The following is a 14,320-nucleotide window of genomic DNA, read 5'->3' on the forward strand; positions in this document are numbered from 1 at the left end:
CATGTTCAAACGTCAGGAAAAGCCGTTAGAGATAACAACTACGGCAGTGGCAGAGCCATTGAATAACCAACTCAAAGTGACAATGACAAAGTTGGAGGGACTTCACGAGCGTGAAGTAAGGAAGTGGTAGGAGGCGACTAGCCTAACAAACTACGTGGAGGAAAGAAGGGTGCCCAGAGGCTTAAGGGTCCATACAGTACCATCTTACGAGCACCCGGACCCACAGTTATTGACTGACTGGTTTGAGCACACTGCAACCTACTGTGAAGAGACCCTCAAAATTTTGATCAAGTATGCCTGGAGTGACAGAGAAAAGGCGCTGGCTGAAATCAAAGAGATTGATGATGAGCTAGAAAAGGAAACAGATTCTGGACAATTAGCGTTGATATCGCAAATGAAAGACCAAATGAAAACTCGGCTTGTGAAATATGAGGCAAAAATAAGGTTCCGCAAGCACGAAAGGTATGAACGCGATGCAAACAACTATTTGACAGGGTGTGTTCTAACCTACGCGAAGAAATTTGACACTCCTCAGAAGGCTTTACAAGGAAACATCAGCGCTAGCGCTGGAGCAAACCCTATCAACTGAGACAGCCACTTCAGAGTCAGATGTGACTGAGAACGAGTCCGGTGACTATCAACCTGATCTAGTAGACCAAGGCAAAAAACGAGCCGTTCAGGCCGGAAAAACTAAGAGGACCCCTTTACAGGAGGAATTCAAGATAATCAGAAAATCCTGGCTACGCAACGGAAAGAACAAACCGCCGGATGCGGGAGCAGTGGGCTTGGGAGAACCAGGAGAACAAGGAGGTCAGGGGGCGGCAAGAGGAGGCAGAGGAGGAGCAAGAGCCTCCCGCTGGGGCAACCGCAATCGCAGTATGAACAAGAAGTAACAACAGCCTTGTGCAACAGTTCCAGGGATCAAGTTAATCTAACAGTTGTAAATCTTACTGACAAAAAACTAACTGATCCAGAAACCGAAGTACTCAGTCTGGGACTAACATTCTGTCCTAATAACGAGTTAGAATACACACAAACACGGATTGATTTGTTCCGCTTTACTAGAAAGCTGAAACTCCACAAATATTTTAAACTGCGCCCACATATGAAGGATCCAAGTAAGAGAGGAGCGAGGTTGACTGCAACAGATGCTCTGAGTAGTAGAGACTTATCCACAATGGAGACCCTAGAGGGCCTACAAATGGAACAGTCCTCTGATATCAGTCAACTGGATACTGCTCAACGAGCGGAATTACAAGGAGTAGAACAGGAGAGGGAGGAAATTAGATTCAAACCCATCTCCACCTTTGTACCTCAGTCTCCGTGGGACGCCGTGGATGCATTCACGAGGCAATGAACAACGACCTCATGCAATTTAGGAAAGCGGACCGCCAAAATCATACAAATAACATCACATTCCAACAAAAACTGGCATTGATGAATATAATGAATGATTAGAACATTGTGGTGAAACCCTCGGATAAAGGGGGGAACGTGGTTTTAATGAGTAGGGACCACTACAAAAGCGAGGCAATGAGGCAACTTGCGGATGAAAAGTTTTATATGAAATGCATCACCGATACCTACCAACAGAGTATCATGGAATATGATAAGCTCATCCACAAGTGGTACAACCTGCAGATGCTAGGCAAAGACGAATACTTGTTTTTGCTGAATATTTGTCCTATGATCCCTACTTTTTATCACCTTCCTAAGCTGCATAAAAATAGAGACTGTCCACCAGGCTGTCCTATCATTTCCTCCATCAGCAGCTTAACTGAGAACATGTCTCGATTTGTAGATAACATTTTGTTCCCCTTGGTGTTAAAACATGAATCCTATATCAAGGACACCAAAGATTTTCTGATGAAGATTCAAGACTTGAAATGGTACCCATGTTATTTGCTGCTGGTGTTGGATATCACCAGTTTATACACATGTATTGAACATAAACACGGCCTGGAAGCAGTTAAACATTTCCTAGACCAGCGCCAAATGCGATTCGCAAGGCACAACATAATGATCCTTGAATTTGTTGAGTTTTGTCTAAGCCACAATATATTTTTATTTGAAGAACAGCTGTATTTACAGAGGTCAAGGACGGCGATGGGCACCTGCTTCGCTCCCAGCTATGCGAACTTGTTCGTAGGCTGGTAGGAGGAGCAGGTGCCCAGGAGCTGTACTGTTGGCAATGACAGAGGGGAAACCGTGTGTTGGCATCGTTATATCGATGATTTATTCATCGTTTGGAATGGTAGTATGAACACAGCAGAGGAATACATCAAGGTATTGAACAACAACAACCTTAACCTGCAATTCTCAGGTTCAATCAGTCTAGTGGCAACGGAGAACTTGGACCTGAGGGTGTTCACAGATGGAAAACAACTACACACGGCACTGTATAGGAAGGAGACTGCTGGCAATTCAACACTCTATGCCAGCAGTAGTCATCACCTTCAGCTCATTAGGAGCATTCCTTATAGGGAGTTACTTAGGCTCCACAGGAATTGCTCTAGGGATTCTGATTTCGAGGCGGCTGCCTCGGAATGCCTATCACGTTTTGCCATTAGGGGATATGGTTGGGATTTGCTGCAAAGGACTTTGAGAAAGGTGAGAAAGATCTCAAGAGGGACCTTATTCACTGCCAAACCCACAAGGGGAGGCCGTGATAAGGACGAAACCACTAACGAAGGGAAATTTAGGCTCATCACTCCCTATTCATGTGGGGCCAATGACCTCAGAATGATGCTATGATGCTTAGAAAGAACTGGCACATTCTACGAACAGACAATGTGCTGAAGGAAGATCTACCAGCGTATCCATTACTTACCTTCAGCAAAGCAAGGTCACTAGGTGATATGCTTGTCACCGGTCATTTGGAGAGACCTATGTCCAAATCCAATACTCTTAGAGAACAAAAGGGATTTTATCCCTGTGGCCGCTGCAAGGCTTGCGCGGGCAGCAAAAGGGTCCTATCGTACATGATACCTGAGACAGGGAAGAAAATATTCATCAAGAAGTTTATTACCTGTAGCACTCAATATGCAGTCTATTGTTTGCTCTGCCCCTGTGGCCTTCGCTACATCGGCAGTACAATCAAGGACTTAAAATTGAGAATACTAGAACATCTCAGATCCATAGACAAGGCGGACCCTGCCTATCCGGTAGCCCGACATTTTGCTGAGGTCCACGGCAAAGATCGAAAAAAAATTGCAGTATTTTGGCTTAGACATAGTGCCACCCAATGCCAGGGGCGGTGATCGCTTAAGACGACTCAGCAGATTAGAATCAAGGTACATTATAGACCACTCCACCAAACATCCACGAGGCCTGAATAGTGGGGAGGAAATGGCGTTTCATTTGGGAAAGTAAAGCTTTAATCAATAGACATTAGGATCAACATATGGGTTGCTAGATATGAAAGTCCAGATGCACCGACATGTAATCCTTAGTCTATTCCCAATTTGCCTGCTGTAATTAAGATCTACGATCTGTGATTCAGAACAGGTGATTTGTTATATATGTGTCCTTGACTGAAATTTTCATTAGCTTTAGATATTTATGTATATGAATTTGCCACCGAAGTTAGGATGTTTCTACTCCTCCCTATAATATTCGATTGATGAACTGAAAACTTGAATCTAAAATAATTGATTTATTATAGATATGATTTGAACTGCCCAATTTATATGAAGTCTTGAAAGATGAAATTTGATGAACTTTTTTATCCCCTGTGTGACATGTATGCATTTTGCTATATAAGAATAATCATGGTAATATGGATTTATAGAGGACATCTGCCGATCCACGGCTTTATAAATTGTTTAATGTGTAAACTTTTTGATGAGACAAGTACCCTCTTGTCTAGCGGCAATAGCCCATCTGTGGGAAAAATTGTGCTTTACATAGGCCATATAGTCTTGTGAATTTATTCCAAGATGGCGCGTATTGTGATAGTATGAGGGTTAAGTCCTCTGTTGATCTCCATGACTCATGAGTCTAAAAACTTTATTAACATGCGAATTATGTTGATTGTGCTACACACACTGACGAAGGCGTCTGTGCAGGTCCCCCGCTAATAAATTGTTTTGCGGCTGATTCAAACTCCTTGAGTGCTGTTCTGTTTCTTTTGAAAAGAAAAGGAATATTTGAGCGTCGTATATATATACATATATATATATATATATATATATATATATATATATATATATATACACCGCAACAAAATATGTAGCTCAAAAATAACAGCCAGCACTCACAGAGGTAGGATAGCAGATTTATTGCAAATTACTCGTGGACAAACAAAAGATGTGTTTCAGCAGTCGCCTTAGTCAATCCAATCCAAACTAAATCATCACAAAAGTTGGATAAAAATCAACTAAGGACTCTATTTCCATTAAATCAACATGATTCCTTATACAAATATGGTCACCATTTTTGAATGTGTGTATAGCTTTTTTGCACACCAAGTTAATCTGGTTACGAGTTCGTATTGGCAGCGCTCTCTTATTCACATTATATGGAATATATCTCACGCTAACCTGATGTCACTTAAAGTACAACATTTCATACCGTAACTATTGCAGAGCATTACATAGTACAGCCCCAATGGATGCCCTCGGTATCCTCAGTTGTATCGCGACGATCCACCATGGCTCGCCCTTTAAATCTCCTTAAGAAATCACGCCCTGTATGGGCCTTATGTCAGATTGGCTGAGGTTCTGCCACCTACTACTGCCCTGAATGGGTGTCCATGAATCCATAGTCTCTGGTCCCTATCGTGCAGTCAATATCGCTCTACCTCATCAAAATGGATTTCATAACCTGCATCATTCAATTCAAAGTATAAAACTTCCAGTTCCTAAAAATCCAGGTGAAACCTTAGATTTCAAAATACAGATTGGAAATAGAGAAAAGAAAAATAGGGGAAGCAAACAGGGAATAGTACATACTTCGATTCAATTAATTGATGTAGAAATGGGTGCCTTAATCATTCCTTAACTACTCATTACAGTTTACCTCATCAGAAAAACTGATTACAGATGCCCTGCTAGCTCCTCTCCATTATTAGGGCCTCCTGGAGTTTTTGTTTGTAAGTCTATGATGTATCTTGACTTTAGCCTGCGCAATTTCATCTACTCTCACATCTGATGGCACACGATCTAAACAAAAGATTCTTATTACTTCTATGGTGGGATTCAAACTGTCTCACTATCGGATAGGTAGTATCTTTGTGTGTTATACGAGAATACGATGTTTTGCAGGATGTATGGTGCTGACTGTGCATTTCAGTTGGCAGGGAAATATAAGACAACACACGATGAATGGGGTATTACAATTTACAAATATCACGATCTTTTTGGGATTTTTTAACCCTGGAATCTCATAGGATTGAACTTTTTTGCTGTTCATACAAGCTTTGCATTTACCACAAGGAAATAATTCTTTCAAATCATTTATGGTAGATGATCTATTGCTTTCCATCAAGTGGTTCTGAACAAGTTGATTCTTCAAGGATCTAGCATTTCTAAAAGTAATAAGAGCAGAATTTGGAAGACCTCGTTCTATTATAGCATCAGATTTCAATATTTTCCAATACTTGTGCATTATTACTCAAACGCCATTAGCGTCAGTAGAAAATTAGTAATGAGTCTGAAATTAACAAGAAGAAGCAAGATACTGTGAACAGTCTGCAGAAGCTGTGATCTAGATTTACTTTCTCTATTCAGGGCTCTATTTAAGAGCTCATTCTGATTGCCTCTCACTCTAAACCTCTTCATGCTTTCTCTTGCCACTCTTTGGAAATCACAGTCTTTAGTGCTATTTCTTTTGATTTGCAGCAGCTCACCATATTGAATGCTGCCTTTTAGCTTCTTCGGGTGACAGCTATTCGCATGCAGTAAGGAAATAATTTTCTGCCACTGGTTTCCTGAAGAGTGCTCTAAATAACTTATTCTCAGAGACAAAAACCCGTAAATCTACCGACATCGAACTTATTTCACCAGTGAATTTCTAATCGACATCATTGGTGTTAAGAATGGATATATAATCAATGGCTGATTGACGTGATCTCCTCCACATTATAAACAAATCATCAATGTACCTGTTCCAACTTGCTATGTTAGCCACCTATTTGTCATAGGTGTCTGAACAGTGTTTCTCCCACCATACATGCATATATTTTCACTGAAAAAACAAAGGTTTAAAAGGGCTTTGTTGTTAGGTGAATATCAGTTAAAACATATCATTTTAAATTAACAAAACCACTGAAGTTCACCAGTTATAGTTATCTCAAGTAAATGTAACTCATGCTCTAAATACCTATACCCTGCAACCCTGCTATGCAGAGTGTTATCATTGATGTAATTTCAAATGTTGCAGTGATGTTATTAATGATGCCTGGGACATGACCTGAATTATTTAATATGTGAGGTAATTAGTGCATGACGCAGGCCATTGATGTAATTTCAAATGTTGCAGTGATGTTATCAATGATGCCTGGGACATGACATGAATGATTTAATATGTGAGGTAATTAGTGCATGGCGAAGGCTGGGAAATAAGTTCCACCCATAGTATCATGCTGCATCAGTTCACGTTTAACAGTATCACTGAACCATACTGCTTTGTAATCTAATGCACATCAATATGCTGAGTAAGGATGGGCAACGCGTCCTCTAAACGCCGGCTAGTGCACTATTTTCAATTATCGTGTGTTAGACTTGGCATCTTTTGGCGTGTTTCCCCCGAGTTTTTGCTTTCTGGCCTCCTGGTTTTGACCCTGTTTTTGCTGGCGTAAAGTTTCTGCGCACTTTGCGCACTACTGATCAGTGGTAAAGTGCAGTCGCTCTCTGTGTCAGTTGTGTTATAGATTGGTGTTTCCAAGATTGGATATTTGATGTACTTGTTAGTCCCTAGTAAAGTGCACTGAGTGTGCGGAGGCCTGTGAATCAAAATGCTACGCGTGGGTCGTAGCACTGATTGTGCCACCCACGTGAGTAGCCCTGAAAAGATACCTCAGGCCTGCCATTGCAGTGTCTGCACGCAGTTTATAACTGTCGTGTCGACTTGGCCTGTGCACACACTGGCCCGTCCCTAACCATCTCTTTTCTTACATGTCAGGCACCCCTAAGGTAGGCCCAAAGTACCCCTGTGGGCAGGGTGCAGTGTATGTGAAAGGTAGGACATGCCCTGGTGTGTGTGGCATGTCCTGATAGTGAACTACAGCCCATTTACTTTTTCTCTATTGCAAGGCTACCTGTTCTCATAGGCCAGAATGGGCAGTTTGATTATAACCTCTTATAATCCTAAACTGACCCCGGTAACAAGGTAGAAATTCGAGTTTAGTATGCCTGAACTCGGGATGTTAAAATACATCTTTCAGTGAAGGTGGTTTTAACATTGTGTTTGAAACACCACTTTTAGAAAGTAGGTTTTTTCTTGCTCAGTCATCCCGTGTGCCTCTGTTGGAATGTGGATTGCCTGTCAGAGATTTGGATAACAGAAGGCTGGGGAGCAGGAGGGCTCCAGATAGTCTAGCTAGGGTCAGGAAAGAGCTGAATAGACCTGGGCTGCAATAGGGGAAGGGGGAGGAGATTTTGTTGCACCTCAAATGGCCTGGTCTGCCTCTGACAATGCTGTCTCCACCTCCTGCCAGCAATTCACATCAGAGAAAGCAGAACTGGTTCTGGCTGGGCACAAACACCCTCTGCCTAGAGGATCAAAGGAATTTTGGATACAAATACTGGGGCCCAGACCCCTGAACTTTAGAACTCATCTGGATCAAGAAGACGAGCTGGAGAAGCTGTAAGGAGGATCTACCACTTTGCTGTGTGCTCTGCTGGGCTGACCTGAAGTGGCTGCATCTGTCTTGGGTGGTGAAAGGCCTGGACTGGATTTTCTGCAACCTATTTTGTGAGTCTCTCTAAGGGCTTGAAGTAGAGCTTACCCCCTGTTCACGAAGTCTCAGAGACAGCAAAGACTTCAAGCTCTTCTGCCCGCAACACTGGGGACTGTGTTTTTTGTGCTGTATCAGAGGAAAAACAACTCGACCATGTCTAAGACGCCGCTGCCGACTCCGTGTCCTGAATGCACCGCAGAGGGCACCGCAACCTTGGTCTCACTGACGACACCTGTCGACGCACCACCAAGCTGCTGCTGGCACCGCACTCCGTACCGCTTCACAGCAAAGCCTTGGCACTGCAGAGAGCAACCTTGGTCTCACCGACGACGCCTGTTGACGCCGCCACCGAGCCGCTGCTCGCACAGCGACCTATGGGCACCGCACTCTGCACTGCCTTGCTTCACGAGGACACCTTGGCTACCACGACACCACCACTCTATGCCAAAATCGACGCTGCTGCTTGCACCATAGTTCGAGGGCACCGTTCGTAAGTCACGCGAAGCACCACCCTCATCCCGCACTGCAGCCTTGGCGCACCGACGCCAACACCAACGACAACGCTGCTGCTTGCACAGTGACCTGCTAGCACCGCGACGAGCACCGCCTTCATCTCCAACTGCGATCTTGGTCTCACCGTCGCCGCCACCGAGCCGCTGCTCGCCCGGCGACCTAGGGGCCATGCAAGCCACACCACTGCACTTTGCACCCCAGCATCCGACGCCAGCGCTCCTGATTCCATCAGAGAGGAGCTCGACCTGCAACGCGAATGTTTTCGAGGGCCTCATGGCCCTGCATTTCTCACAGATACTGTTTGTGGGCCTTCCCGACACATTAGCTGGCCCGCAACCCCGCGACCAGCCAGAACTGTTGGATTTGTTGTTCACGACGCCGTGGTAGCCCGGACGTAGCTATTGACACCGAGGAACTTTGTTTGGAACTTATTTTGATAACTGCAGACTTTTTTTTATTTACATATAGTATTGGGTTTTTTTTGTCGTTTTTGGATTATTTTAATTATATAAAAATATTGGATATTTTTCTAAACTGATGTCATGTCCTTTTGTAGTGCGTACACTGTATTACTGTGGGTTATGTACAAATGCTTTACACACAGCCTCTAAGATAAGCCTGACTGCTCGTGCCAGGATACCAAGGGGGTGAGCAGGGTTTGTTTTTTAGGATTGCATCTCCCTCATCCTGTCTAGAGTGGAGATTTTTGCCTGGCTTTGGTCCATATTTCTGTTGGCTTACATCATATATAATCATTCTACTCCAAGATATGTGTATTTATTAAATGCTGGTATGAGCAAATCTGCAGTTTCATAAATTTGAAGTACTTATTATATGGACCTTTTACTTGTAACAGGATAAGCTAGCTGCACTAGAAGCCAGTATTGAACAGCGTCTGAAGTGGGCGGGTGGAGCTAATCCTGCTTTGGCCCCAGTTCTGCAAGATTTTGAAGCAACAATCACAGAAAGAAGAAATATTGTTGTACAGGAAAGCAAAAGAGCAAATCAGGTACTGGTCCTACTTGAATTAATATTCTGTTTGACATTGTTGGTAATTGTGGCTTGTTAATGTAATCACAAATATATGCACCTCAGCCAGATTCCGAAAAAAAATCTCCTGTTATGATTATAATGCAGAGTCAAAGATAAATTGGAACGTGCTAGGAACTTTGAACTATGCAAAACATTACTCACGCCCCTGCTATGCATTAATTATGCCCTCAAGCATGACATCATGGATAGCATCATTGATGGCATATTTGATTGCATCACTATGATCACATACGAAATCATCAGTGACTATATTCTCATCACTGCAAATAACACTTCTGATATTCGGAAATGTATCAATAAAGATGGCAATAAGAGCATTTCAAAATAATTTTTAAGAGCTTTTATACTGCGTCACCATAGTCTATATTATGTGAACAAAGTGGATCTTTGCTATAGATACAATTTACTTTACGTTAATAGAGTAAATTATGTTGACTTGCCTCCACACCCACCGTTAAAAGTGCATAATTTGCTTGCAGTGTAATATTTGAGAATAAGGTCTTGTGAGTGCAAGATTCTAAAAATCTAGTAAACCTATAAAGAACTCACATGTACTACTCAGTTCTCTGTGTCTCACAGTATCTATTAAGTACATAGTTTATCAGCTTGAAGTGAATAATGCACCTAGTAGGTGATTTGCTATAAACATACGTTTCTGATAGAGACTTCTAACGGCAGGGTCCTCACCTTAGAATATTCCCCATGTGTCAGACTGGATCCGGAAATATTGATCAGTACCTCTGAGCACCGGTACGTGGTGTTTGACCCTGTTGTTAATATATTTTGAGCAATTGCTTTCCTGTGTGATATGGACATGTCTCCTAACAAACCTTGTGGGAATGTCACAGGCAGATGTCTGTGTTTGGGGTCTGACCAAGACTCCTGGGCCAGCAGCAACTGTCTGTCTGCTTGCACCCAAAGACGACACAGGAGCGAGCGATAAAGCTAATAGCAGCACAGCACAAGAAGTCTTTGCTTTTCTCCTGGTCCTTGTCTCAAGAGCAGTCTCTGGCCTGAACGTGAAGTCAGTCTTGAGATTAGTTGTCTTCAAAATCGAAGTAGTCATCAAAGTCTGGTTAGTCGAAGAAGCACACAAAGAAATCGTTGAAGCAGTCTTTGTTTTCCCCTCCCAATCCACTCGACCTCGTGCTTCTATGCCCCACTCCCACACTTCTCTGACGGAATGAGAGGCACAGTGTGCTCCATGCTTCTCTGTGATTCCCAGAGGTGGAGCGAACCCTGCCCAACTTAGAGAATTTGATGCACCCATGAACTCCATCTTTGGGCCACCGACTCCCCCTGGGTCACCTTTGACTCCGACCTCAAAACAGAGATCCCGCCTTCCGACACCTTACACAATGCTCTTGGCACCACCTAAATTTGTGGTACCCATTATCTTGTTTGACCCAGAGTCTGTACTGCTCAACGTCTACACTAGGGCAGGCTGGACCTCGCCTGTCCGGTTTGGACTCACTGCCTCTGTCCTTTGACAGACCCAGTCCAGAGTTGGAATTTGGAGGTGGTGATGACCATGGCTATGGGTTCAGTGGCCTAATCATTGACCAGGGCCTGTCTTACCATGAGGACAATTAGTATGAGTAGCTATGGGATGCCAGCGGACTGGACAAATCTCCATATTCTGGCCTGGTGTCGAATCCAGGACCTGCTACGGAGTAAGGTGCATCCTTTGCCATGGTGATGGAGGTCCTCGACCTCACCTTCCCTCAGTCACAGTCAGGCCCAGTGTTTTGACCAAGGTTCTTCAACCGGAGCTCTCCTCTGTGGAGCTCCTACTTCCCTTTAATAAAGCTCTCACGGACATTCTCCTGGGGGGCCTGGGCCAAGCACTGCACTGGTGCATCAGATAATTGCCTGTTGCTATCGCCCTGCCCCGGAAGGCCCAGGTTTTCTCACACAGCACACAACTCCTGTGAGCCTTATGGGGCAGGCCTTGACTGCCAAAATTACACGTAGCGTGTTCCTTACCAAACCACAGGACTGGAAATCCAGGAGGCTGGATACCTTTGGAAAGTGACATTTTCTTATACCAACCTAGCAGTGCAATTGGTGACCACCACATGCCTCTCGGGCCGGTATTCACACCTTGTTGGATTCAGTTGTGCAAGTGCCGCCCATGGTTCCAGAGGAGCCCTGTATCAGCCAGGGTTGCGGCAAAGATTAATTAATCAGAATCTTATAAAGCGCAACTACTCACCCCTGATGATCTCAAGGCGCTGGACTGGGTCTGCGGTTCAGTCAAAGAGCCAGGTTTGAGGTCCTTCCTGAAATGTGGCAGCGATGGTGATTGCCTGAGGTGCAGGGGCAGGGATTTCCTGGTCTTCGCAGTGAGGTAGGAGAACCATCTTCCTCCAGCCGTGGTCTTGCGGATCCATGGGACGGTGGTCAGGGCCAGTTGAGCGGAGGTGTCTGATGGGAGTGTAGGAGAGGCGGTTAAGGTGTGCAGGTCCATTGTAGGCGTGCGTGAGAAGCATGATGGTGATTCTCTTGTTGACAGGTAGCCAATTGAAGGTCTCTCATGGCCGGTGAAACGGTTGAGGCATGGGATGTTCAGGATGAGTCAGAAGGCGTTCTGAATGGGCTGCAGATGTATTTTGAATTTCTGGGTGGTGCAGATATATAGTGTGGTTCCATAGACAAGTCTTCTGTTGACTAGCACATGGGTGAGTGGCACTCCACTGCCAGCAGATACATGTACACCTTCTGGTTCACCCAGAATTGTCATATTCTCAGAATTGTCATATTTCTCTGGCTAACTTGAGGATCAGATTCCAGGCGTTTTGTCACCCTGCTTGGCCAAGGTAAGTACTTTGCTCTCCAGCAGGAGGAGCAAGGTTAGAAATTAATAGTTCTTCACTCTGCTCCTGAGAATGAAGGGTTGGGGAAAATATCTGCAGCCATTAATTAGCTGTACCAGGTTTGGGGCAGCCGAGGGCCATTGAAAAAACAAGAGAGCCCAGACCTCTGGAGCCAACACAGGAGGGGGCTCCTCTATACCAGAGGAGATTTGAACAGTGATTCCTGGATGGTATCTTCTTGAGCTGTCCCAGTATGCTGTGCATGAGAGTTTGGGAAGGGGTGGAGAGGTGATATGACATCCTAGGATTATCCAGGGGTGCCTTTCTTCTAGAACATTCCACCTTCGTTCAAAAACTGTTGCATAAGGGAGAGAGGGTGATTTTTGTTAGAGCTGGACTTTGGAACAGGATGGTGGTAACCATGAACTAAAAGTACCAACCCTCTGATTCTCTCATGGACTAAAGACACACAAGGCAGCTGTTCCCCCTTGCACCCTCCAAGGACGAGTTTGGGGGGGTGGTGAAGACCTGGACTTCTACACCCACACAGGAGATGAGAAACACTAGAGGACAAGAAACAGGAGAAAGGCTGATGCAGGAAGGCAGTGGAACATGCTCCCTGCATAGTGTGCCACTTTAGAGCCCAGAAGCTTGTAGGAAAAGCTCCTGCTGGCTATGCTCACCATTGAGAGCAAAATGAACCCCCAATTGTGTAAAATAGCCCAATGGGGCCCCAAGATATCACAGGGAGAAGGCTTTCCCACCCCAGCACCTCCTCCCCTCCCTCCCCCCCCCCCCCCCCCCCCCCAACTACCAGCTGAGACCCAAAGCGCGTGGATCTCCGTATCCATGTTTTTCAAAACTCCCAGGGTGGGCTTTTGCCCAGCGGCCAGGAAAGCGGTGGTAATAATTTATGAACCCTGAGAGGGGGCATGCATGAAGTCTCCTCCCAGCGCCGACCCCCCCCCCCATCCCCCCTCCCCCCCCCCCACACACACCCACACACTCACTCACAAAGAGGGGCTCTGGGTCCCAAGTCCAGGCCTTCGATGCCCTGGAGACTGGGGAAGCGTTGAAAGGAATAAGTAAAGAGGCCCAGGACCCCATCTCTGGTTCCCCAACACAAGCAGGATTGGAGGAGCACTGTCTGGTGCCCCATGGTAGAATTAAAGGGACCTGGAACTGCATCACAGAACTCCCAATACGAAAAGGACTCTGGGAATGCAGTGTTCTTCCCCCCCCCCCAGTTTCACCCCTCCCCACCCATTCCCACCCCATCTCTGGGCACAGAGGAACAGGGGATCGTTGTCGATTTCTCTCACCCCCACCCCCCCCCCCCATCCATCTGTGGGGGGCCCACTCCCCCTCTCCATGTCCACATCTGGAAAGAGCGGGCCGCCACCAGTCTGACGCCTCGGGATATTTTAAGGTAAGGAATCTATCACTAACTAATGTCTCTTACAGATATATCGTTACACAAGTAGTAACTTGTGCGTCGAGCAAATTATATAAATCATGTTCACTTGTTAGGATTAAGCTATATACTCTTTGTGATTGATTTCGATAAATCCACCTTACCACACCTTTTTCCCTGTTAAGTTGTGTTTTTTAGTACCCAAGCGACTTCCTTTCTACTGAAAGTGGTTACTCCTTTTCATGTTGGCCAGGCTCTCACCATTCTGTGAGCCACATCATCCCTCTAATGAGAAAGAGAGACTCCATTGTTTGTATCCTGAAAGAGCATTGAGTTTTTTTATTCAATCACACCAAGGAACAAGTAATACTAAGTCGAGGATCATCTCTTCATTTGGTTTTCTGGAACTTAGAAAGTTAAAGCAGTCAAAAATGGACCATCTCTCAGTGGATAAAGTGCTCAAATATCTGTTACACAATTGAGAATAAGCACCCCCCCCAAACACCTATACAAAACGTATAGTCTCGTTCCACCAGGCCAAAAGGTTGCTACCAGTGCATTACCGCACGGAATACCTGCTCTGCAGATCTGTCAGGAAGCCACGTCCGCTTCAGTACACATGCT

General features: G+C 45.0%; 1 protein-coding gene and 1 non-coding gene across 2 annotated transcripts in view; one reads left to right on the top strand and one right to left on the bottom strand.

The window, feature by feature from the left end:
• The window catches only part of SMG1 (SMG1 nonsense mediated mRNA decay associated PI3K related kinase), a 1,828,328-nt gene that overhangs the window by 1,574,477 nt on the left and 239,531 nt on the right, over window positions 1-14,320 (top strand). The window contains exon 56 of the mRNA XM_086940872.1: window positions 9,270-9,422. Coding sequence (XP_086796998.1) covers window positions 9,270-9,422 — 153 coding nt within the window. The remainder of the gene's footprint in view (window positions 1-9,269; window positions 9,423-14,320) is intronic.
• On the bottom strand, window positions 6,585-6,642 carry LOC147684973 (small nucleolar RNA Z39). Its single transcript, XR_015300814.1, has one exon. It is a non-coding gene; the product is annotated as a small nucleolar RNA Z39 (small nucleolar RNA).

Source organism: Lissotriton vulgaris, chromosome 10 (genome assembly GCF_964263255.1).
Source record: "Lissotriton vulgaris chromosome 10, aLisVul1.2, whole genome shotgun sequence".
NCBI classification, from domain to species: domain Eukaryota; kingdom Metazoa; phylum Chordata; class Amphibia; order Caudata; family Salamandridae; genus Lissotriton; species Lissotriton vulgaris.